The sequence below is a fragment of the Liolophura sinensis genome, chromosome 4 (assembly GCF_032854445.1).
Source record: "Liolophura sinensis isolate JHLJ2023 chromosome 4, CUHK_Ljap_v2, whole genome shotgun sequence".
NCBI classification, from domain to species: domain Eukaryota; kingdom Metazoa; phylum Mollusca; class Polyplacophora; order Chitonida; family Chitonidae; genus Liolophura; species Liolophura sinensis.
In genome coordinates this window covers 7649437-7675458 of record NC_088298.1, presented here as the reverse complement: position 1 = coordinate 7675458, position 26022 = coordinate 7649437, and the positions used below count along the sequence as shown (strand labels likewise).

The 26022-nt window shown below is 42.2% G+C and overlaps 1 protein-coding gene across 1 annotated transcript; it reads right to left on the bottom strand.

Moving 5' to 3' along the window:
* On the bottom strand, nucleotides 1-24154 carry LOC135464368 (mucin-2-like). The gene is made up of 6 exons (XM_064741793.1): nucleotides 16756-24154; nucleotides 7270-7539; nucleotides 4867-4955; nucleotides 3162-3220; nucleotides 1342-1563; nucleotides 1-172 (listed from the first exon to the last, which is right to left on the bottom strand). Exons 1-6 carry the CDS (start codon nucleotides 24152-24154, stop codon nucleotides 1-3), a joined length of 8211 nt encoding a protein of 2736 aa, XP_064597863.1.
* Between the last annotated feature and the right edge of the window lie 1868 nt (nucleotides 24155-26022).

The following is a 26022-nucleotide window of genomic DNA, read 5'->3' as shown; positions in this document are numbered from 1 at the left end:
TCAATACCAGGCCACAGTGGGAGTATAGAGTAAGACTGCCACGTACTCGGATGCTTTCAAACCCTTGGACTTCCGTAGTTTGCAGGTAAGGATGACGATGATAGCTACCAAGACGAGGACACCGCCCCCACCAGCTCCCACGCAGATGGCAATGATTTTGTTCCTCTCTAAACTGCAAAAAGTGTTGAGTCAATTCTTACCAAAATGGTACCGTTGAGTTCCAACCACTGGTGTAAACAATAAGTAAATGTAGACTGAATTAAGATATTTTTGTAAGGTTTACTTTGATAATACTAGAACATGACTGTTAACCTTCATCAAATTGAATAAGTAAACCATAAAACGTTAAAGAAATGCCCCGTTGGAATTTCTGCCGGGAATTGCTCGTTGTCCTCCTACCAGAATGTTGGCCGCCGTTGTATAAGTGAAATATTCTTGAATATGGACATCAATCAAATTAATTAATAAATAAATAAATTAAGTTAATAAACATTGCAATAAATACGTCAATACCAAGTAAAGTATGTTTTATCGTAAGTGAAATTTCCCCCTCCGAGATGCTGCAATCGCTACGTTGTAAACGTCGTCAATCATTCCACTAACTTCTGAGGATAGAACGAGTAAGGTAAACAACTTCTGAGGATAGAACGAGTAAAGCAAACAACTTCTGAGGATAGAAGGAGTAAGGCAAACAACTTCTGAGGATAGGACGAGTAGGGCAAACAAGTATTGCACACATCTGGCGGATGTATGGCGCTCAACATTGTTTAACTAAAAAATTTCCCTCCCTTCACTTCGACTCAAAGGACTCCAGACCTCCTCGTCCCACTGCTCAATACGTGTAGCATATGAAACAAGTAAATAATTCTCTGGAGAATTACACCGATTATCTCTGGAGCAATTACAAATGGTAGAGTGTTTCAGCCATGCAGATTTTTCTTACATGATCATTGATGGCAACGGTTTAAAGAAGGGTCATATCCCCTCTACGGACGCTTAAATCACCTAATTCCTTTATACAGATGGCAGGAACACTACTCACACACAGGTAACTCTTCCATCGTTTAGTGCGCATATCTCGAGCATCCCGCATTTCGCCTGGACCTCTTCTGTCTTACAATCTGATTGGCAGACGACGCCGTCACGTGACGAGAGGCAGCTGTAGCCCCGGAAACATCCAAGATCAACAGTCTTACAAGGGTCTCGCACAGCCTTGTTGGTTGCTGAAACATTTCATTACGGATCTTGAACTGATTAGCTAATTAAATTTCACTTAGCGCATCAATAATTTCAGACTACTGTTCTGTTTAGATTTCGTAATATTCTGTCCAAAAATAATACATTTGGGGAGCACATGAGGGCTTACCTGTCTTCAAAGCAGCGTCAAACTTGTCTATAATTACGGATCCATTCGCAATAGACTCCCGACTTAGGTAAGGCACAACTGTCTGATTGATCTCCCTTTGTATGGTGGTTGCTATGGCGGCAACAGAATTATTGGCGCCTTGTTGAATGGCACTGGTGTCAAAGTTGACGGTGTGGTCACAGATCACGCTGCCCTCCCTGTGGAAAACAAAATCAGCGCCACAAAACTCATTAAATTGAAAGAATGGATGGGTGATTGCATGGATAGATGGCTGTGATAAAACCCAGCATTTTGAGTAAATCTAGACCAGAGATCTGCTTTGTAATTCACGTCACTGCATTTTGTTACCCAATTCTTTTTATGCCATAGTGCCACAGAACGTGTGATTTAGTACTATTTAAGCATTTACATGAACAGTTAGAATAATACCCCATGTGAGGAAAACTAACAAAGAAGCCGTAGTTCATTCGTTACGTGTGACCATTGGCCATTTATCACACTATCCAAAAATAATAAACTTGAGAAACACAAGGTGACTGATCTGGTTTTACTCTCTAAGCTGTAAGTCTAATTATTTTAGATACCAGGACAGTGGACCGTCTGGGTAAATAGCCTGCTGAGTGGACGAATCCTTGTGTATAGTTGGACGACGACATGGATGAGTACAAAATTACACGAAAAGGGGGAAGCAATGGCGGACTGCTTCAGATAGTCAAAGAATACAGGGTTGAGTGGTTACTTCATTATACCCACGAGAATTTTCGTACATTATGGCGTAAAACACCAATTAAATCAAATAAAGAACATTTGTACATCATACGAAATGAATTTGAACATTTTTAGAACATTTATTGAATTTTTTTATTGAATCAGTCGATTTATTGCGACGTAACGTCGTTTCAACATTGGCCATATCAACATGGCATCCTCTTATAGGAGACCCAGTCCTATTCTGCAGACAAAAGGGTAACCAGTATTTGGCTTATCTCCCTTTGCTAAGTGTCAAATGAGGATCTTCAACGATTTGCTCTTGTTAAAATACATTCGGTATGATTCATATTTGGCGCCTTTGAATTCTCTATAATGTGATAAATCACTGAACCACTCAACTTTATAAAATATCGCGAAACACTTACACGATATGGAATGAAACCAGAGCACGGACGACAATGTGAATATTGGCCACATATAACCGGTAACAAAAATGCAGTGATCTTAACCTTGCAGACGACAAACCCTTGACGAATGACGTCACATGATAGACTATAGCTGCGGCTTAACGTCAGAAGATTTGTCCGTAGCTGTGGTTTTCAGAGGGGTCTGATCGATTTCTTTCACATATAAAAAATGGTACATCGCATGTACTCTTATGTATGTTCTTAGGACAAAATACTGAAAAGGTAATAATGAAAATCATGGTGAATAAATTGTGTTATAAATAGGTTTCCAAGCTAAAAGCTAGGAGCCTATTGTTTTTGCTTGGGCGATTATAAACAGTCTTTTCGGCCAATGCTCTTTGTTGTATCTCTTAGAAAACAGCAAATGGCTGCTGCTTGAAAATTGGCACCAACACTTTCGCGGATTTTGTCTTTTACGGTTTTGAAGTCTATTCTGTAGTCTATTAGCTACAGGTGTTTAAATAGCATTACCCTATGTGTGTATTGGTAATCACAAATTGACATGTCCCTTAGAAGCTCAAAACCGTTCCTAAAGTCTACATTACAGAAGCCGTGTAACTGCAGGTAGTTCTAGATGACAATGTTTTCTCTTAGACAGGGCCCCAAAGCTTACCTACCTTATGTCGTTGATTTGAACACTCTGGAATCCTGTGAGATTTTGATAGGCTGTATTCAGCTGAAACGAAAATTAAGACAATATGGTATTTAAAAAAATTATTCAATTATTCATGGTAAAATATCTTTTTTAAGTCGCAATGACACAGAAGCCTCTCACCAATGCCATCGCTGTGAGTTCAACTCCAGCTATTGCTGACTTCCTCTCCAGACATGCGATTGTCTGCCTGAAACTTGCGGATGGTCGTGGGTTTCGCCCGGGCTCTACCCAGTTTCCCCCTACCATACAAATATGAAATATAGTGCGGCGTAAAACACCAATCAAATAAATAAATCACCATGTTTTAAAGTTTCAATTTCAGGATCATGTGTTTGAGCCCTACCTCAACACTCTCTACATGTATTTGAACCTGGCACATACAATATACATGTGGCATGTCTTCCCCCAGTAGACTGGAGATCAGGCTGCTGAGTGCTCGTCAAAATGTTTCATACTTGCCCGGCGACTTTCGCAAACTTCATTACTCAAGGTTAGCTGAAAGCGCAGCTCAGAGTGCTAACCGGCAGTGAAATGTGCAATGGGCCTGCAACTTTTATTGCAGTGCAGACCTTACAGCAGAAGGAGAAACAACAGGGCTGCATAGAAAGTTCAGCTTTGGGTGGGTCTAATAAACAGCACGCTGAGGTGTCCAATGAGCCTTGTTTTACTTCAGTCATGTACATACTAACCACATCATTCAAATAAGTTGCACAGATATTACCATAACTATCCAAACAAATAATGTCGACATATTAATATGTAGAGTAAGTTTGTATCACAAGAAACTGTACACCAGTTTAGGATAAAGCGTTTAGACTCCTATATACATGTATATACATAACATCAATTGGAAATATCAGTATTTCTTGTAACATCCGGATTGTTATCCGCAAACAGCAAAACTGTGGCTGTTACATCTCTCTTGTGCTCAAACGCAGTTATTCCGTCGCCTTCTCTCTTCGATAAATATAAAAATATTTTTTGATTTCAAATAATATATTAAAAGGTTTTTTCAGTTGTTAAAATTTCATTATAAAGGTGGAGAAAACATAAAAATTACATAAAGTTCAGATGAAAGAGTGCCAAAAGTTAGTTGTAAATTTGGTCGTCAATATTTGTTTCGATTTTTCTTAAAAGACAAAAAGACATTTAAAAATAATTGTTATGGTGGGTATTTGGGACCACCTCTTGATATATATTGTCTTTGATTAATAATGTTATAAATGAGGTTGTATCATATGTTTAATAAATATATTTGCGCTAGAATTCGGTCTTTTGAGTTAACAAATGTGTTCAACCTGGATTTTGATCTGATTTATATTTTTAATATAATCATAAATATTATCACAGTTCAGATTAAAAGTTATAAAAGATACAATCAGCAAACTGACATTCCAAAAAATTATTAGACATGCATCACATCCTTGTTTATAACGTTATTAATGCAAAGACGATATATACCATATTGTGGTCCCAAATACCAACTATCCAAAACTATTTTCAAAAACAAAAAACATTAGAAAACATATTAAAGACCATATATGCAAATAAGATTTCATGCTCTTTCATCCGATTTTGGCATAATTTTTATGTGTTGTTCTCCTTTCATATTGTGGTAACTTGAGGATTTGGGGATTCCAGTAATTTTACCAATGATTTGCTCTCACCACTCGTTTAAATTCACTTCTGTACACCTCTTTCTTGCCTTCATCATATTTCTGGTTTACAGTAAGAGGCATAGTTAGCTTGTACACCACTGGAACAAAAAAAACATCAATGTAATTAACTCTTGTCTCGTTACCATGCATAATTATGGTTTTCATGGTTTCCAGCCAGAAAACACAGACAATCACATCAGTGATAATTATTGGATTCAGCAGAGTATAGAATACTCAGTAATGCGCGTTGAATCACACGTTGGTTGAGTATTTGCAAAGTAGTTCTCGGGTTGAGAGAATTTAATACATCATCATTCAAAAATACAGTCCATGCTGATTATGTTTATTCAGGATTGGCTGTAACATTTTGTAGGTTTATTGGAGTATAAACAAAAACCTGCTGTGCAAACTGTATGATTAGAGGTTCACACCAAAGTTGCTTGTGGAAGTCCAGGTCACGGGTGGTGACGTGCATGGCAATGTTGTACCATACACCATATCGTAAAATCCCAGGGGAGGTAGTAATGTGGAGGTAAGAACTTATTTTCGTTAAATCCCCCTGTCTTTGTGTTTTGTGGGCCGAGAAAGGCCTTCATTCAAATTTAATTTTAGTTTTCCGTCCAAGGTTTCATTAGCCTGACGCAAACCTTTGTCCCTGACAATATCAATGTTTCTTATTATTCTCCGCAAATGCCTGTTGCTGGCAGCCAGAACATTTTTCAAGGAGTTCTTGTGGTACTCTAGAGCTTGTTTAACAGGCATATTCTGTGCTCTGTTCACAGTGTTTTTGGCTGGGCCTCCGCGTAAAATCGACGTCGTCATTTGATTTCAGCTCTTCAGAGGTTTATGTGGAAATCTGTTTCGTCGCCATTGCTATGAACACTCCATTTTGAAAAAAAATATGTATTAACATTATTTTTGTCCGGCTGAAATTTCGTTTTGTTTGTACTTCTTTCAAAATTATTTTTATGGCCAATTCTTTAGACTTATTGCCTGATATGTTTATATTTTCGTAGATTTATAACACGGGTTTTACTAAATTTTCGTATAACTTGGACAACACATACAAATCACCTGGGAAGGTTTAATTAACCACTTTGTGTTTTTCGGTTGCCTTTGACTACTGATAATCTTGTAATGCCGCTAGTTCGACTTCTGTCAGCGTTTTGAACCGAAATCTCGCAGTAGATGGTTGTTAAGATCCAAACCAAAGATACGCCCATCGCTGAATTCGGCGAACACCTGTTCCATGTAGACGCTGATGCCATCATCCCAACAAATTCAGACTCCAACTCATCAAACAAACACTCTCTTATCAGATATGTACGCGTGCACAGTGACGTTGACAGATCCTGCTTTGGCGGAACGCTGTGGACACTAGCACGCTATTTTTTATTATTCGAAAGAATATCCATTCCATACCTTCATATATCTTGTTTATGAAAAGCATTACTATATAAATTTTTTGTGTTAGTTGAACAGTGGTGTAATTGTTAAACAGGTTACGACTGCATGGATTGTCTACACGTCTAGTTATATTTTTTAGCCGTAAAGTAGTCCGTTTGGGGGCGTGGTTTAATTTTCTTGGCGGGGGGTGGGGGACTTGGGTGGGATTAGAATATAAATACCCCAAAAAATAACAAATCAGACTTCGTCACTCGATAAAAAATTTAAATATTTGTCGTCATCAGCTGATTTTGTTTAGTGACATAACATCTTTTAACTGATTGGTGACCTTTATAATTATGCGATTGGTGTTTACAGTTTCTCAGTAGAAATACACTTGACACAACTAAGTTATTGTTATCGATAATCCTATATGTGAGATGACTAAGTTTTGGTAAGGCTACGTTTCTTGCGTGTCCAGATATCAGAATATAGGACGTTAGCTGCAATGGTTTAATCATCTAGGCCCACTTGTTCAAAACCGTATTAAGACTTGATACTATATTTAACTTCGCGCCAAGTCTTTCAATTTTGTGCTTGGCCACAGAAAAACTGTGTAACAGTGTATTAAATATGAACTAAATCTGCTGTTGTTGTAATACTGCATTAGCTGCCGAGTCTGGCCAACATTATAAATATAATGTAGGACTTAATACCAGTATAAAGTCATACACCTTCGAACAACTGGGCCCTGATGTACAAGGTCACTCACTTAACTGGAGTTTTTATGTGCATATCAATTGCATTATCTTGATTTGTGATCAGTCTAGTACCTTTTCAGCTTTTCGAATTTTCAGCGTAACACAATGAGGAAAAATTCGCTAACAAAACTTGCCTCTTTGGCCGTTACGGAGGGATACTGGTTTAAACTAAATAATTCTGGCTGACTTACCAACATCATAAAGTGAAACACTGAAATTGAAAAACAGCTAACCGTGCATAGTTTAGGGATAAACATCACCTAACCTTTGTCTGGGGTGTAGATGCCTTGTATGGTGCTGACTGGAAGAGGTACCGTAGTCGGGGGTTCGGTGGACCCGGTGCTCTGGCTTGTCGGAGTGTCGGTAGACCCTGTGGTCGGGCTCGTCAGAGGGTCGGTAGACCCGGTGCTCTGGCTCGTCGGAGGCTCCGTAAACCCAATGCTCTGGCTTGTCGATGGGTCGGTGGGCACGGCGGACCCGTTGCTCTGGCTCTTCGTAGGTTTGGTGGACGCGACGCTTAGGCTGCTCAGTCTGTCTAAAATTTAAAATATAATGTATGGCTTTATACAGGTATTAACTAATACAACTTCGAACAACTGGGCCCTGAGCTACAAGCTTACTCATTTAAATGGAACTTTTATATGATTATAAATTACATTATGTAGATTTGTTATCGTTCTCGTTTATGTTCAGCTTTTCGAATAATCAACCTAACAGAATGAGGGAATATTCAGTAATTAAAATTGCCTCTTTAGCCGCATATTTTTGACAAGCAACTGATTTTTACCAGTAGTTATACGAAACAGACCTACAATTTATAACATGACGCATTAAATTTTCATCTTTAATAAAATAAGACAAGGTTAAAGAGGTAAAACCATAAGTAATGGCATATAAAGCAAATAAAAACCACATTCTCGAGTAGACATTTGAAATGAAAAAGGCACTTTGTCAGCCAGTCAACATCTAAATAAGCACAAGTTAATATCAGTTAGCAGATTCTGACGCACACACACTTAATTAATGACTAGAAAAAAATTTCTTCATTACAGTGTACAGTTACAAATTACAAGTAACCATTCAGGAAAAGTCGGGAAAACCATTGGTTCAGACACACATAAATAAATGTATAAATATATAATATATTATACTGCCTTTATCTGCCCCACTGTGAAACACGGTATAATAATGTTTGGTCGTCAATTTCTTCAAAATCAGTCGTTCTGTTTTCTATAAATTTGGAAATGCATTCTACTGTATAATTCTGAACATATATTCAGAATTCATTACACAAATTAATGATGTTAAACAAGGCAGGTTTCTGATTTAGCAATGCTTTTAATGATTAAAGTCATCCATACAATTCTATTCAACCTGCACTCCTCCACCCCTACAATGAAGATCTGATCATCTTGTAAGCAAAACTGTAAGAAAACTAAGCAAAATTGCAGACACACGACACTAGTTAAAAGGGAATGACCAAGGATTCCAGATGGTCAAAACAGAATAACCTTATGATAGGTCTAATGCCCAGTGTGTGTGAGCATCGTCAATACTTGTGGATGCAGTGGTTCACGGCCTGCTAAACACATGTCAAGAAACAATCTACAACTTTTAACAGAAAACAAAGCGTATTACATAAAATTACGACAATAAACACTCGAAGGTTAATCATATAAGTTATGTCATGCTGATTTAAAATACGTTTTATTGATTTTTAACATTTTTGTAAGCATGAGTAAAATTGAAATGAAGAATAAGAAAGGACAGCGAACTTTCTGGATAATTCTGAACATGCTGAGGTACATAATACCTACAATACTGCTTGCCATGGAAAATACGTGCACTTAACGTTACGTGCGCTTTGTGAAACGGGCCCCTGAAGCTTAAATTGTATTTTATTTACAGAGAAAAAATGTTTAAAAATCATTGAAAAAAACATATTTGAAATCAGCAGGAAATGTTCTTGGCTTTTAGACGATGAAACACTCAGGCGATTTTTTTTATTTTGTCATGTGATAGTATCCACTGTGCAAACTAATAATAAACAATAAAACGGAGTCACAAAGTTACATTTTTTTATTTTGTGAGCATTTAAATCAAGATTCAAATCAAAGATTACAGCTTACATAAGAGGAGGTGTAGCCTGAATTAGTGACTCAGAAACTTTTGACCCAGCTGGCGAATTTCCCTCTGGGAAGACTTGTTCTCCAGCACCCAGTGCTGCAGAAGACCCAGACAGGGAGCATACATCGCCGGATATGACATATCAAAAATAATAGTACACAGTAATAAGTAGAATAAGGCTGCCAGGGACACAGGACGTGTTTGCAAAGATGAATTATCCATCACCGGGAACATAGGCACTTAAAGGCGTCATCACCGCAGGAAAATTCGCAGAGATGGAGGTGTGAAGGGTGCACTATAAAAAGGTTCTTCGAAACTGCATCCAACTGATGAATCTGCAGAATAAAACAATTGTAAATAAGTGCTTCACGTTTATGGTCAGTTAATCATTTTGCTGCATTTCGGGAAAATCACTGATCCTCTGTCTCTATGTTTTAGTGCAAGCTGACATTAATGTTAAATCTGCTCTTGCATGACACCATGAAGGTCCATTTTCAGTTGTTTAAATCCTAAAATAAATCCCAAGCTAAGCAAGTTCATACAAGGAGACAACCAATAGAGGACCAAAAATCAAGGCATAACTTCGTTATATTTATTTAATATTTGATTGTTGTTTTACACCATCCTTAAGAAGCCCTCACTTGCACGATGGGGGCTACAGTATTATGGATGGAAGATACCAGAGTATACCACCGACCTTTGACAAATTATAATGGCAAATTTTTCTTTTCATTTTGATGGAAGGAACATGGTTTCCAGCAAATTTTTAAAGTCCCTTAGAATAATGGAAACAGAGAAATCTTGAAAATTCCCTGTCTAAGAATGATACTGAACCCGCGTCTCGTGTCACCTAGAGACTGGAAGAACTTTGTCATAATAACATCAGATAAATAATTTGTGCTAATGTGCAAAACCGAGAGAAAAACAGTGGACCCTTGATACTGGAATAATCTATGCTTACCATTTTTTTTTTCATAAAAAACAGACCGGCGGAATAGTGGCAAACGTGTGAGATCATTGACATTAAAATAAAAATCAAATCAAACCTCAAATTTAAGAAGTCTACTTCTTCAAAGCATTTTCAAGAATCATTTAAGATTTCTGTAAATATAATCAAATCTACACATAAACACAAAACCCTTCCTCTGGCCATTCTGACAATAACAAAACGCTTACCCAGGCAATAACATGACACCGTAGGTTGCTGGAAGACCTTCCCCTTAATATCGAATTAAAAACTATATTGTGCGAGTTATATGTAAAGAGTTATTCCCCCATACACATTTGTATGTCAGATTTGAAAGTAAGCATGCTATCTGGACACACATCATTATCCACATACCGTTATTGCATTTCTTAACACTGAGGGTCAGCATTTAGCAAAGGGCAATGGGAATTTGCTTCCTCTTCTCCACTTAAAAGGCTAACAATTAATAATAACACTTTATTAGAAGGCTGTATATGAAAGTTCCACTTGCCTGGGTAATGGAAAGAGCAGACTTTGACTTCTCCCCTTTACCTCGATCCTTCATGACGAGTTTCTCAAGCCTTTTGAATAAGCGGTATTTCCCTCATGGTGCCACTGTCCTGAAAAAAGTTTGCACGACTTTATAGCTTTGCTTGTTGGAGAGCTACTTACCTGTACAAGTACGCATGATGCATATGGTACCAAACACATGATTCGAGTGATTCTTCCACACAAGAATTGATAGCATCTTATTTTTATGATTTAATATTAAATCAACACACAAGTCATGTGGTGTAAACAGGAATCAATGGGATTTTATTTTAACAAAATAAAACAGGTAGTTTTACTCACATCCATTGGCCCATATTTACTTTCAACAAGTTTAATGACCAACCCCATCCTGGTGTGTATTTGTTTTCTAACGTTGTCAGGATCACGTGCATTTCTTTGACAGAAAAAGTCGTAGACAACCTGGAACAAATTGTGTTCATGATATTTTAACCAGAAAAGATGAAGTAACATGCCCAGCACATAGTTAACACACATTTCACAATTTGACATCAGCACACTGCCTGTGCAATTGAATAATCACTAACAGCACCTCGTTGTAAACCATTTGCAGTGATGTTTCTGCCATATCAAACAGCAACGTAGTTCCAAAGCTGTCATAGTGCTTGGACTGAGAATGATACCAGCCAGATATTATCCTCAAACGGCTGCTTATTGCTTTATCACGTCATGCCCAAGCAACCTGCAATTGTAAAAAGAAAAAAAACCCTAAAGGTGGAAATGCATTTACAAAATTTTCATGTGCAAAACAAGGATAATTCAGTAGAAGTGGGATAAATTCTTATCTTCTATTTGTTCTTGTCGACCTTAACTGGTTTTCCGCATCACCCCCACCCTCCAAAACTACTACAAATATGTATTTAGCGTGTGAAAGAATGTGTTAAGTTATCCAAGAGAAGATAATCTGTTGCAATGTAAACATTCTGATTTGATTGTGTGGTGGAAATGGAAAGTGTTTTGTGGTTTGATTGTTTCAGTAGCACATGAGGTTCTGCTTCACAAATACAATATGTTCACAAAGAGGCGGGAGAGAATGAAGAAGTAAATCTTGTATCAACCCTCGATCAGGCAGTGGATAATACATGTATATTTCTTTATTTGACTGGCGTTTTATGCCGTACTGAAAAATATTTCACTTATACGATGGCCAGTATTATGGTGGGAGGAAACCAGACAGATCGCGAAGGAAACACATGACCATCTAAAGGTTACAGGCCGACCTTCCCGCGTTAGACCAGAGATCAAGCCAGCCTGATCAGGGTTTGAACCCTAGATGACCACTCTGGTGAGCGGCATCTAAGTTACTATTTTCGCTAGCACGCTAACCACTCCGCCACGGAGACCCTAAGATAATACAAGTTTATATGCAGACTTATTCAGAATACAGTCTTTTCCAGCATATTAATAAAGTGACAATGGTAGTTTGCAAAAGAAACCGATATGGTACAATGGCACGAGTGTCGCCAGATTCCACAGCATAAGACAAAACATGATCATACACATCAACAACTAGTGCCAATCACACTTGAAAATATTTCTTCTGCTCGCTGACAAATATGTTCTTTACCAGTCCAAAATGTAGACAGTGAGTAGTATTGTAACCTAGCGTAATTACACAGCCTTCTATGAATGTACAACCATGGATAGCGACTTCTTTTGTTTTGTAGTCTTTTTTACATGTTGGGATTTCTGATGAGACTCCAAGTTCCTGTAATAAGATGAGCAAGAGGTCATTTCTACGACCTTTCCCTCTTTCACATGATCACCTGCATAAAAAACTACGCGGTGTCCCAAAAGGATGAGAATTTGCGAACATAACCATTTTTTGTGAAGGTTTGCAAAACCGAGTGGCAACTTCTTAAAGTTCCTCCATTTAGAGAGGTGAACTAGCCATGCATAGCTTTAAAGAGCATGCACCATTGAAATCTACCAGTTCCAAATTGTTCTATCTGTTTGAGAAAATGAAACATAAAATGCATCTTAGAAGTCACAGAGAACCATTCGGCACCCTCTGATGAACGCATTGTGATGATCTTCAATAAGATGCCTAAAATCTTGAGCAGTCTCACTAGTAACAACCGGACTTGTGATAATCAGAGTTACTTGTACTGACTTCACAAAAAGTTTTCCACTTATTGTCATCTTCAGGAATCTTGGGACCAATTATGTATGGTAAAACACAACTCAAAAGTCATCAGAGCTGCAAATGTTTGCTTGATGTTCACATCAGTAAAATAGTATTCTTTTTTTTCAGTTTACTCAGGTTTGCTCCGTGATATGTGAAGGACCGTATCTGATCATTTAGCCATGCAAGTGTGAAATATTTCTTAGTGTCTGTGATAAAAGTGAGCAAGAGGGTCATTTCAAATGGCAGCATACCTTCCAGTCGCACATGCACTGGATCATGGACTAAGCAATGGATTAGATCAAAATCAGGAGGAGAACACAAAACACTTTCAGTGTTCATCCCTCAAGAAGGTGCTCCAATACTGCTTAGCTTGTTTGGACAGATTTTCCATTCTCAAATTTATAACAACACTGCAGATACTCATCATAATTCCTTTACCTCAGTTTTTCGTCAGTAAAGGTAACATTAAAGCTACCTCCTAAAACGTGACAGGTGCGACATTTTTGTCCGCAAATGACACCCCTTCTTTAAAACCACCAAGCACATTAATATCAGGGGTATCAGCTGGGGCCATAATCAGTCCTCCTTCAATCAGTTTGTCTTGTTTATCCTAATGACCACTGCTGTTTTAGAGTTGTGCCAAACTCAACAGCAACTGGTGGCACCTGATTACAACGTTATCTCACTGTCGTCGCTGTTCTGGTCTTACTCTCTCTGCTGTACGTCTTTAATTATATTATATTTTATAAAAACACTGCTCGTGATATTCTGTATCAAATGATTACATCAAGCACTCAACTTAAATACTGTTCAAAAGTTCCTCACACTAAGCTCTTTCCCTTAGGGCGAGCATGATCTGAGTGTTTATATAATTTTGAATGTTCTTTCACCATGTCATCAGTATTTTTGTCATAACATTTAAAGCAGTACATATTATTAAAAGTTTCCAGTTTTAGCAAGCAATTTAAACACTGTTCAAGTAAAGCAGACCGAGAGTTAGTGAATGAGTGAGTACTTGGGGTTTAACGTCAAACTTAACAATTTTTCAGTCATATGGCGACGAAGGAATACTTAGAGAGCATGTAATGTGCCTCCTTGTTGCAGGACGGATTTCCACTGCTCTTTTATCTAGTGCTGCTTCACTCAGACACCTTACCAAAGGCAAGTAAGCCGCCCCGCCCGAGCCATTATACGGATACGGGTCAAAAAGTCGTTGCACTATCTCCTTTATGCTAAACGCGAAGCGAGGAAGTTACAACTTCTTCTTTTAAAGTGTTATGTGTGACTCAAGCTAAGACTGACCCTTGATCTAGCACTTCCGAACCGGAACAAACAAAATGAGAAGCTAGTTCTTATCGAGTCTCTATGAAATTACAACCAAGGTATGGAATTTATTTTCTCCTCACAAACTACGGCGGGAATTAGAGTATAGAATCCACTAAGGTAGATTATTATACAACCCAGAAGAGTGCGGCGACCACTGGGTAACCCAGAAGTGGATGATACACTGTTTATGTAAATTTTCCCCTGAATCCATTAGGATGATATCTGGCAAGAGATAAAGCAGTAATCATTATAACATATCCAAGTATTTCGGTCAGCATACTGGGACTTATAATTCATATTCATTATTTTGAATTGATGTCACAGCTGTTGTGAGCCAATCATAGGTAGTATCACTGGTCACATGATGAGAGTAGGGGTAAACACAGCAGATAAATCATTAGTGAGATAGGCCCATGTCTATGATGTATTGCAATGACGTGGTATTAAATATTTAATGATCAATTGTTAATAGGCCTACAGTGTATTAAGGACTAGAAATCTGACACGATAAACGGTATAACAACATGACACCAATGTCTTTATTCCTTTGCAATGGCCCAGTTGAGGTTAATTACTCCTTATTCAGTAAAACAACTTGTGAAACATATCTACAAGACTGGGCAGTTGCAAAGACAAGGGTGATATTTACTTGTAACTTTCTACGTCACTAATTACGTCAATTCATTCATGCTTCCCTGAATGAGGCCGACCAAATATGGAGGAAACCATTTTCAGATGTAGCCCACGTGACAAAAGCATATCATACACGAACATACGCTTTCAAACCTTGCCATGCTTACCTCTCTTAAAGACGTCTAAAATACCGTTCTGGCACATCAACTCAGTGGTGTAGTGGTGTAGTGGTATAAGGAACCCTCCATGGACCAGACATGCTGCCTGATGGAAGTTCGAATCCAGAGCATTTCACAACAAACAAGGTGAATCCTTTTAGAAATGCATAAAGCTCTTATTCTACAGCGCAGAAAGCAGATATATGACAGTAAACAAACTAGCACGACAGTCGTCATATTTACGCTGTTTTTCTTTGTATGCAAGTTGAACATCTCCGTATTCAATTTTAGGTAAAGAAAAATCAGTACAATCACGTGACCGTGGGGAAAAAATGACGTCACAAGGTACGTGAAATTCAACAGGTAAATATGACCCTAGTCTTTATCATTGTCCGAAAATGTTGTGCTAGCGCAGATTGAACAATGCGTACTTACCAAGTATTTGGACTAAGTGTTTCGATGGCTGGAAACTGTTGACTTCTTCGGAAATGCGGCATCGCCCGAGTTTTGGTTTTTACTTCACAAGCTTGAAACGCGGGCGTCAGCTCATTTAAAATCATAACCGTTCAAAATTTTTGATCACGTGCTCCAATGACGGCGGACAGAAGCAAACACTTGTGTTAGGAATAAATCAGTTATGTTTAACGCTAGCGTTGATCATGTTTATAGCAAATATTTTATTAAATTAAGGATTTTTTAAAAATCTCGTTTAACTGTCGACCAATGATTTTTTAAAATTCTTTCTTAATATTGTTTGTTCCCACATATTGTTGGATTATTTTTGGTGCTTTTCGGCTTAAAGATCGCCTTATAGCTACTATCTATCATATAAGCAGCATTCGGCCACACTTCACAAGATGTATTTCAGTATGCTTTTTGTAAGTTTCAGTGTTATCCTTTAAACACCGTTTCATTGTTAACAGAAAGACTCGATATATAGAGATAATAACCATAGGAACTACAGGCCCATGTATTAACGTATAAATGTGCTAATGTTCTATTATTTTTATTTCATCCATCTTGCATTTAACGCAAACTTTATCATAACAACATGTGCGTGTTATTAGAATAACATCAATGTTAATGATTTGGGCAATTTAAACGCATTAACGTGTTAATCAATAATGCTTTTATTTGGTGTGTTGTTACCTTCATTTTGTCGTTTTGTGTGTGTGTGCGTGGGTGGGTGTGCAGGTGTGCGTGTGTGTATCTGGGGGTTTTTTTTGATTTTTTTTTGTTTTTATCTTTTCTCCATTAACTATTTTTACCTACTATGTGATTGAAGCTTATTGTCTTTGGCGAGCTACATATGACCTTGGATCTATGACTAATTTCGTTTGATCAGTTGCCACATTTTATTAAGATAAAAATGGTTCAGTACACAAAAAAACTATTAACAGGCCACTAAATTACAGCATTCATCGTAGTCCCCAGATTTTTCATATATATAGAAAATAGTAATAAATATGTGTATATTCATACAAAGTGGACAGACTTTAAGGTCAGTATACTAATAAGCCGGCCATGAATTATACTTACACGACGATGGCCAGCATTATGATGGGAGAAAACCGGGCAGAACCCGGAGCAATCCCACGACCATTTGCAGGTTGACGACAGACATTCCCACGGAGAGGAAGCCAGCATACGCTGGACTTAAAATCATCGCAACCGCATTGGTGGGAGTTTCCTAGGATATTGTGCTGTGCTATCGTACACTGGTCATGTAAGTCATATGTATTCAGTCCAATTCACTCCCATTAGTCTCAGTTTAGCAAAACGAAGCCTGTAGATCACACAAAATGTCAGCAACAGTGCTATAATTTTTCAAATTGCGCTTACCTTTCGCAGGAGTATAGATGCCCTGTGCAGTAGTCGTGGCAGTTGGTGTCGAGGCGATGCCCTGTGCACCATTAGTGGCAGTTGTTATCGATGCAATAACCTGTGCACCAGTAGTGGCAGTTGGTGTCGACGCGATGCCCTGTGCCGTAGTAGTGGCCTGTGCAGTAATAAAGGTAGTTGGTATCGAGGCGATGCCCTGTGGTGTAGTAGTAGGAGTTGATGTCGAGGCGATGCCCTGTGCAGTAGTAATAGCAGCTGATGTCGAGGCAATGCCCTGTGCAGTAGTAGTGACCTGTGCAGAAGTAATGGCAGTTGGTGTCAAGGCGATGCCCTGTGCAGTAGTAGCAGTTAGTGTGGAGGTGATGCTCAGTGCAGTAGTAGCAGTTGGTATCGAGGCGGTGCCCAGTGCAGCAATAGTAGCAGTTGGTGTCGAGGTGATACCCTTAGCAGTAGTAGTAGCAGTTGGTGTCGAGGCGATGCCCAATGCATTAGTAGTGACCTGTGCAGAAGTAATGGCAGTTGGTGTCAAGGCGATGCCCTGTGCAGTAGTAGCAGTTAGTGTGGAGGTGATGCCCAGTGCAGTAGTAGCAGCTGGTATCGAGGCGATGCCCAGTGCAGTAGTAGTAGCAGTTGGTTTCAAGGCGGTACCCTGAGCAGTAGTAGTGGCCTGTGCAGTGGTAGTGGCAGCTGGTGTCAAGGCGATGCCCAGTGCAGTACTTACAGCAGTTGGTTTCGAGGAGATGCCCTGTGCAGTAGTAGTAACAGTTGGTGTCGAGGCCATGCCCTGTGCAGCAGTAATAGCAGTTGGTGTCGAGGCGATACCCTGTACAGTAGTCGTATCAGTTGGTGTCGAGGCGATGCCCTGTACAGTAGTCGTACCAGCTGGTGTCGAGGCGATGCCCTGAGCAGTACTAAAAGCATTTGGTGTAGAGGCGATGCCAGGTGCAGTAGGACTACCAGTTTTTGTCGAGGCGATGCTTATTGCAATAGTAGTGGCCTGTGCAGAAGTAGTGGCAGTTGGTGTCAAGGCAATGCCCTGTGCAGTAGTGGTGACCTGTGCAAAAGTAGTGGCAGTTGGTGTCAAGCCGATGCCCTGTGCAGCAGTAGTAGCAGTTGGTGTCAAGGCGAATACCTGACCAGTAGTAGTAGCAGTTGGTGTCGAGGGATTGCCCTGTCCATCAGTGGTAGCAGATGGTGTCCAGGTGATACCCAGTGCAGTAATAGTAGCAGTTGGTGTGGCGGTGATGCCCTGTGCAGTAGTAGCAGTTGGTGTCGAAGCGATGCCCTGAGCAGAAGTAGTCGCCTTGGCAGTAGTAGTGGCAGTTGGCGTCGAGTCGATGCCCAGTGCAGTAGTCGCATCAGTTGTTGATGAGGCCATGCCCAGTGCAGAAGTAGTGGCCTGTGCAGAAGTAACCGCAGTTGGTGTCGAGGCGAAGCCCTGTGCAGTAGTAGTAGCAGTTGTTGTTGAGGCCATACCCTGTGCAGTAGTAAGAGCTGTTCGTGTCGAGGCTACACCCTGTACAGTAGTAGCAGTTAGTGTGGAGGTGATGCCCAGTGCATTAGTAGTAGTTGGTATGAAAGCAATACCCTGAGCATTAGTAGTGGCCTGTGCAGTAGTAGTGGCAGTTGGTGTCGAGGCAATGCCTTGTGCAGTAGTAGTAGCAGTTGGTGTCGAGGCAATGTCCTGTGCAGTAGTAGTGGCCTGTGCAGTTGTGGTAGCAGGTGGTGTTGAGGCGATACCCTGTACAGTAGTCGTACCAGTTGGTGTCGAGGCGATGCCCTGTGCGGAAGGAGTAACAGTTAGTGTCGAGGCGATGCCCTCTGCAGTAGTAGTAGCAGTTGGGGTCGAGGCCATGCCCTGTACAGCAGTAGTAACAGTTGGTGTCGAGGTGATACCCTGTACAGTAGTCGTACCAGTTGGTGTCAAGGCGATGCCAGGTGCAGTAGGAGTAACAGTTGGTGTCAAGGCGATGCCTCGTGTAGCAGTAATAGCAGTTGGTGTCGAGGCGATGCCCTCTGCAGTAGTAGTAGCAGTTGGGGTCGAGGCCATGCCCTGTACAGCAGTAGTAACAGTTGGTGTCGAGGTGATACCCTGTACAGTAGTAGTACCAGTTGGTGTCAAGGCGATGCCAGGTGCAGTAGGAGTAACAGTTGGTGTCAAGGCGATGCCTCGTGTAGCAGTAATAGCAGTTGGTGTCGAGGCTATCCCTTGAGCAGTAGTAGTAACTTGTGCAGTAGTAGTGGCAGTTGGCGTTAATGCAATGACCAGTGCAGTAGTCGCATCAGTTGTTGATGAGGCCATGCCCAGTGCAGAAGTAGTGCCCTGTGCAAAAGTAACCGCAGTTGGTGTCGAGGCGATGCCCTGTGCAGTAGTAGAAGCAGTTGTTGTCGAGGCCATGCCCTGTGCAGTACTAAGAGATGCTCGTGTCAAGGCTATGCCCTGTGCGGTAGTAGTAGTTAGTGTGGAGGCGATGCCCAGTGCAGTAGTAGTAGCAGTTGGTTTCAAGGTGATGCCCTGAGCAGTAGTAGTGGCCTGTGTAGTGGTAGTGGCAGCTGGTGTCAAGGCGATGCCCTGTGCAGTACTAATAGCAGTTGGTGTCGAGGCGATGCCCTGTGCAGTAGTAATAGCGGTTAGTGTCGAGGCGATGCCCTGTGCAGCAGTAGTGGCAGTTGGTGTCGAGGAGATGCCCTGTGCAGCAGTAGTAGCAGTTGGTGTCCAGGCGATACGCTGTGCAGTGGTAGTGGCAGTTGGTGTCCAGGCAATACGCTGTGCAGTAGTAGTAGCAGTTTGTATCGAGGCAATACCCAGTGCAGTAGTAGTATCAGCTGATGTCGCCTCGATGCCCCGTGTAGCAGTAGTAGCAGTTGGTGTCGAGGCGATGCCCTGTGCAGCAGTAGTGGCAGTTGGTGTCGAGGCGATGCCCTTTGCAGCAGTAGTATCAGCTGATGTCGGCTCGATGCCCCGTGTAGCAGTAGTAGCAGTTGGTGTCGAGGCTATCCCCTGAGCAGAAGTAGTCGCCTGTGCAATAGTAGTGGCAGTAGTAGAAGGAGTTGGTGTCGAGGTGATGCCCAGTGCAATAGTCGTATGAGTTGTTGATGACGCCATGCCCAGTGCAGAAGTAGTGCCCTGTGCAAAAGTAACCGCAGTTGGTGTCGAGTCGATGCCCTGTGCTGCAGTAGCAGCAGCTGATGTCGAGGGTATGCCCTGTGCAGTAGTAGTTCCAGTTCGTGTGGAGGTGGTGCCAAGTGCAGTACTAGCAGTTGGTATCAAGGCGATACCCAGAGCAGTTGTAGTGGCCTGTGCAATGGTAGTAGCAGTTGGTGTCGACGTGATGCCCTGTGCTGTAGTAGTAGCAGTTGATGTCGAGGCAATACCCAGTGCAGAAGTAGTAGCAGTTGGTGTCAAGGAGATGTCCAATGCAGTAATAGAAGCAGTTGATGTTGAGGTAATGCTCTGTGCATTAGTTGTAACTGTCGGTGACGAGGCGATACCCAGTGCAGTAGTAGTTGCAGTTGGTGTCAAGGCGATGCTTTTTGCCGTAGTAGTAGCAGTTGGTGTCGAGGCAATGCCTTCTGCTGTAGTAGTACCAGTTGGTGTGGGGGTAATGTCCAGTGCAGTAGTAGCAGCTGGTGTGGGGGTGATGCCCAGTGCAATAGTACTGGCACTTGGTGTCGAGGCGATGCCCAGTGCAGTATTAGTAGCAGTTGGCATGGGGGCGATGCCCAGTGCAGTAGTAGCAGTTTGTGTCAAGGAGATGCCCAATGCAGTAATAGAAGCATTTCTTGTTGAAGTGATTCCCTGTGCATTAGTAGTAGCTGTTGGTGACGAAGTGATGCCTTGTGCAGTGGTATTAGCAGTTTGTGTCGAGGCGATGCCCAGTGCAGTAATAGTAGCAATTGGTGTCAAGGCGATTCCGAGTGCAGCAGTAGTAGCAGTTGATGTAGGGGCTTTGCCCTTTGCAATTAAAGTTGCATTTTGTGTCGAGGCGAAGACCTGTGTAGTAGTAGCAGTTTGCGTGGGGGTGATGGCCTGTGTTGTAGTGATGGCAGTTTTTGTCAAGGCGATGACCAGTGCACTAGTAGAAGCAGTTGGTGTCAAGGTAATGCCTTGTGTAGTAGTAGTTGCAGCTGGTGTCCAGGCGATTCTTTTTGCAGTAGTAGTAGCAGTTGGTGTCAAGGCGTTGCCCAGTGCAGTAGTAGTAGCAGCAGTTGGTGTCGAGGTGATCCCCAGTGCAGTAGTAGTAGCAGTTGATGTCGAGGTGATGCCCTGTGCAGTAGTAGAAGTTGGTGTCAAGGAGATGCCCAGTGCAGTAGTAATAGCAGTTGGCGTGGAGGCGATGCCCTTTGCAGTGATAGTGGCATTTTGTGTCGTGGCGGTTCCCTGTGGCGTAGTAGCAGTTGGCGTGGGGGCGGTGGCCTGTGCAGTATTAGCAGTTGATGTCGAGGCGATGCCCAGTGACGTAGTTTTGGCAGTTTGTGTTGAGGCGAAGCCCAGTGCAGTAGTAGTAGCAGTTGGTGTCAAGGCCATGCCCAGTGCAGTAGTAGTAGCAGTTGGTGCCGAGGCGATGACCTGTGCAGTAGTAGTAGCAGTTGGTTTCGAGGCAATGCCCAGTGCAGTAGTAGCAGTTGGTGTGGGGGTGATGCTCAGTGCAGTAGTAGCGGCAGTTGGTGTCCAGGCGATGCCAAGTGCAGAAGTAGTAGCAGTTGGTGTCGAGGCGATGCTATGTGCAGTAGTAGTAGCAGTTGATGTCGAGGCGATGCCCAGTGCAGTAGTAGTAGGACTTGGTGTCGAGAAGATACCCTGTGCAGTAGTAGTGGCAGTTTGTGTCGAGACAATGCCCTGTGCAGTAGTAGTAGCAAATGTTGCATGTTCATTTCCCAGTATAGTAGTTGGAGTTGACGTGCAATCGATGCCCAGAGTAGTAGTAGCAGTTGGGGTGGGGGTGATGCTCTTTGCAATAATAGTGGCAGTTTGTGTCGAGGTGGTGCCCTGTGCAGTAGTAGCAGTTGGTGTGGGGGCGATGGCCTGTGCAGTAGTAGCAGTTGATGTCGAGGCGATTCCCAGTGACGTAGTGGTGGCACTTTGTGTCCAGGTGATGCTCTGTGCAGTAGTCGTACCAGTTGGTGTCAAGGCGATGCCCTGTGCAGTAGTAGTAGCAGTTGGAATAGAGGGGATGCCCTGTGCAGTACTACCAGTTGGTGTGGGGGCGGTGCGTTGTGCAGTAGTAGGAGTTGGTCTGGGGATGATGCTCAGTGCTGTAGTAGTGGCAGTTGGTGTCAAGGCAATGCCCAGTGCAGTAGTAGCAGTTGGTGTGGGGGTGATGCTCAGTGCAGTAGTAGCCGCAGTTGGTGTCGAGGCGATGCCAAGTGCAGAAGTAGTAGCAGTTGGTGTCGAGGCGATGCTATGTGCAGTAGTAGTAGCAGTTGGTGTCGGGGCGATGCCCTGTACAGTAGTAGTGGCAGTTCGTGTCGAGACAATGACCTGTGCAGTAGTAGTAGCAAATGTTGCATGTTCAATTCCCAGTACAGTAGTTGGAGTTGACGTTCGATCGATGCCCAGAGTAGTAGTAGCAGTTGGGGTGGGGGCGATGCTCTTTGCAATAATAGTGGCAGTTAATGTCGAGGCGATTCCCAGTGACATAGTGGTGGCACTTTGTGTCCAGGTGATACCCTGTGCAGTAGTCGTACCAGTTGGTGTCAAGGCGATGCCCTGTGCAGTAGTAGTAGCAGTTGGTATAGAGGGGATGCCCTGTGCAGTACTACCAGTTGGTGTGGGGGCGGTGCGTTGTGCAGTAGTAGGAGTTGGTCTGGGGATGATGCTCAGTGCTGTAGTAGTGGCAGTTGGTGTCAAGGCAATGCCTAGTGAAATAGTAGTAGCAGTTGGTGTCGAGGCTGTGGCCAGTGCAGTGGTAGCAGTTGGTGGCGAGGCGATGCCCAATGCATTAGTAGTGGTCTGTGCGGCAGTGGTGGCAGTTGGGGCCGAGACGATGCCCTGTGCAGTAGTAGTAGCAGTTGGTGTCGAGGGATTGCCCTGTGCAGTAGTAGTAGCAGTTGGTGTGGAGGAGATACTTTTTGCGGTAGTAGTAGCAGTTGGTGTCGAGGCGATGCCCTGTGCAGTAGTAGTAGCAGTTGATGTCGAGGGATTGCCCTGTGCAGTAGTAGTAGCAATTGGTGTGGAGGAGATGCTTTTTGCGGTAGTAGTAGCAGTTGGTGTCGAGGCGATGCCCTGTGCAGTAGTAGTAGCAGTTGATGTCGAGGCGATGCCCTGTGCAGTAGTAGCTGTAGAGGTGGGGGAGATGCCCTTTGCAGTAATAGTGGCAGTTTGTGTCAAGGCGGTGCCCTGTGTAGTAGTAGCAGTTGGAGTGGGGTCGATGCTCAGTGCAGTAGTAGTAGGAGTTGATGTCGAGGCGATGCCAGTGCAGTAGTAGCTGTGGAGGTGGGGGAGAGGCCCTTTACAGTAATAGTGGCAGTTTGTGTCGAGGCGGTGCCCTGTGTAGTAGTAGCAGTTGGCGTGGGGGCGGTGGCCTGTGCAGTAGTAGCAGTTGGTGTCGAGGCGATGCCCAGTGACGTAGTGGTGACAGTTTTGTGTCGAAGCGATGCCAGGTGCAGTGGAAGTAACAGTTGGTGTCAAGACGATGCCCTGTGCAGCAATAGTAGCAGTTGGTGTCGAGGCGATGCCCTGTGCAGTAGTAGTAGGAGTTGATGTCGAGGCGATGCCCTGTGCAGTAGTAGTAGCAGTTAGTGTGGGGTCGATGCTCAGTGCAGTAGTAGTAGGAGTTGATGTCGAAGCGATGCCCAGTGCAGTAGTAGTAGCAGTTGGTGTCGGGGCGATGCCCTGTGCAGTAGTAGTAGGAGTTGATGTCGAGTCGATGCCCTGTGCAGTAGTAGTAGCAGTTAGTGTGGGGTCGATGCTCATTGCAGTAGTAGTAGGAGTTGATGTCGAGGCGATGCCTTGTGCAGCAGTAGTAGCAGTTGGTGTGGGGGTGATGCTCTGTGCAGTAGTAGCAGTTGGCGTGGAGGCTATGCCCAGTGCAGTAGTAGGAGTTGATGTCGAGGCGATGCCCAGTGCAGTAGTAGTGGCAGGTGGTGTCAAGGCAAAGCCCAGTGAAATAGTAGTAGCACTTGGTGTCGAGGCAATGCCCAGTGAAATAGTAGTAGCAGTTGGTGTCGAGACGGTGGCCAGTGCAGTGGTAGCAGTTGGTGGCGGGGCGATGCCCAGTGCAGTAGTAGTTGGTGTCGTGGCGATGGTCTGTATAGTTGGTGTTGTAGGGCTGCCGGTCGTTGGTGCTGTCGGGCTTGCGGCCGTTGGGCTTGTTATTGTTGTTGAAGTTTCGGTTGAAAGAGATAATAAAGAACTCGACCAGACCAGTAGCAGTATGCTTAAGACGGTTGGCCTCATGATTGTCTTGACCTTGCAGAAAAGAAACAGGAAATGTTGAGTGACATTTTCCTGTGAATACATAACCCAAGAAAAAAGCATTTTGCCGCGTGAGTGGTTTGGCCTACTTCGGCTGGCAAGTTTGGAAAATGTCACAAAGCAAATGCCTATCTATGGTGCCACGGGCTTTTTTTAAAACTCCTCACAGCATATTGGTTTACATGAACAGCTGTCGCGCATCGCTTGTCTCAATGTGGTATTGGTGATGAAAGCGCATTACTATACTAAAACATGAGAAGACATAGTTACATGATCACCACAGATTATAACCTTTGATTATAGTCTTTTTTCTGTAATTGTCACGTGGTATGCCATGACGTCTGTGTCACACAACATGCTGTTTACCTCACTTGCTATTGAGGAATAGGTATTTGCCCTGCAGAGTAGGAAAAAGCCCGCGAAAGACTTCTACGAGCCGTTCAACCTTCTTACGAGAAGGAATGCTACGGTGCATGGTACCGACTGACAGCAAGTTTCAGTGTGCAGAACCAAAGTAAACGCCTAGACATTAAAATTGGCACAGCACATTTTCATAATCGTCATATCCGCTTCCATTCATATCCCTACTGGCTGAAAGTAATTTATATGGGAAATATCCACGTTGCATAGAGACATTTCATTGGTGACATTGCCTTATTCGTGTGTTAAATGAAACAAAATAGCACAGTGATAAAGCATGTTATGTAGCTGTGTTAAATATACCATGTCATCTTATAAAAATGATAAGATTTATGGCTAGGAGCTGTACAAGCAATAATGCGTATGTGTTAATACTAACAGAATTACCCTTATTAGGGAATACCCTTTCTGTGTTCTCATGTTGAAAATTAGTTGAACACTCCGGGTAACAGTATTACTGTTTTCATGGTTTACACTTTCTGGATATTTCAGATCAGCCACCTTTTAATTTTGTGATCCCACTGAAAACTGATGATTGCACCTGTCTTTCATTTATGTATTATTTGGTCAAAAATCATTTGCGAAGCTGTGTTTTAAGTTGTTTTGGTAAGGGTCTTTCCATTATCAACTTGGAGCCCCTCTTCATGTTAACGAGTGGTATACGAATGTAGGATATGACAGTTATGGTCAAATAATTAAACCCTTAACTGTAGCTTGTTAAAAGTCTGATTGACATGTGATAAAATTATGCTTGTAGTACTTGCTATTTACATGAAACACACTATAGCCTTTGCACACTCCCAAAGGTAAGATAACATTTGTTTATACTTTCAGGCAATCGCCAAACTACAGACTAAGAAAGGTCAGAAGTTGTACAACGTTAAAAGACCAAATTAAATGTGGATGTGATCTCTACAGTGACGATTAGATTACACTGAGCAATTGAGACAAACTTAGCTTTATATTCACGACAGACACGCGACAGACGTCAATTAAATGAAATGGTAACTGTCCTACAAAAACATGGGACAAACAAAGAGATTGAAGAGTCACAGTGACTTAGATAATTTAGAGTCACATAAACTGTCCGGACAAAACATGAGGTGACAAGAGATGGAACTTTCAGAGCGACTTAGATAGCTTAGATTTCTCAACGACCATCGGCATGTTGTTGCCAGAATTTAAGAGTTGTTGCCTTATTAGTAAGGGTATATCACCCCTGTTTTACTGCCTAGGAATTCGGGAAAATCTACAACGGTTTAAGGCGCGGCTGAGCGTTTGGGTATAAAATCATTTCAGCCAGATGTTATTTCCAACTTGACAACATAGAAACGTTTTGTGCCAATACGCATATTCTGTAGAATGGAAAGCCTTCTCAATGTCAAGAAATAGCAATAACCATCACCATCATAGTTAACCATTAAATCCAG

Coding starts and splice junctions, on each gene's coding strand:
- LOC135464368 (XM_064741793.1), bottom strand. CDS start 24,154: ATGAGGCCAACCGTCTTAAGCATACTGCTACTGGTCTGGTCGAGTTCT. Junction 3,221..4,866: donor GAAGTGAATTTAAACGAGTG/GTGAGAGCAAAT, acceptor TTTTCGTTTCAG/CTGAATACAGCCTATCAAAA. Junction 1,564..3,161: donor GTTCAAATCAACGACATAAG/GTAGGTAAGCTT, acceptor TGTTTTCCACAG/GGAGGGCAGCGTGATCTGTG.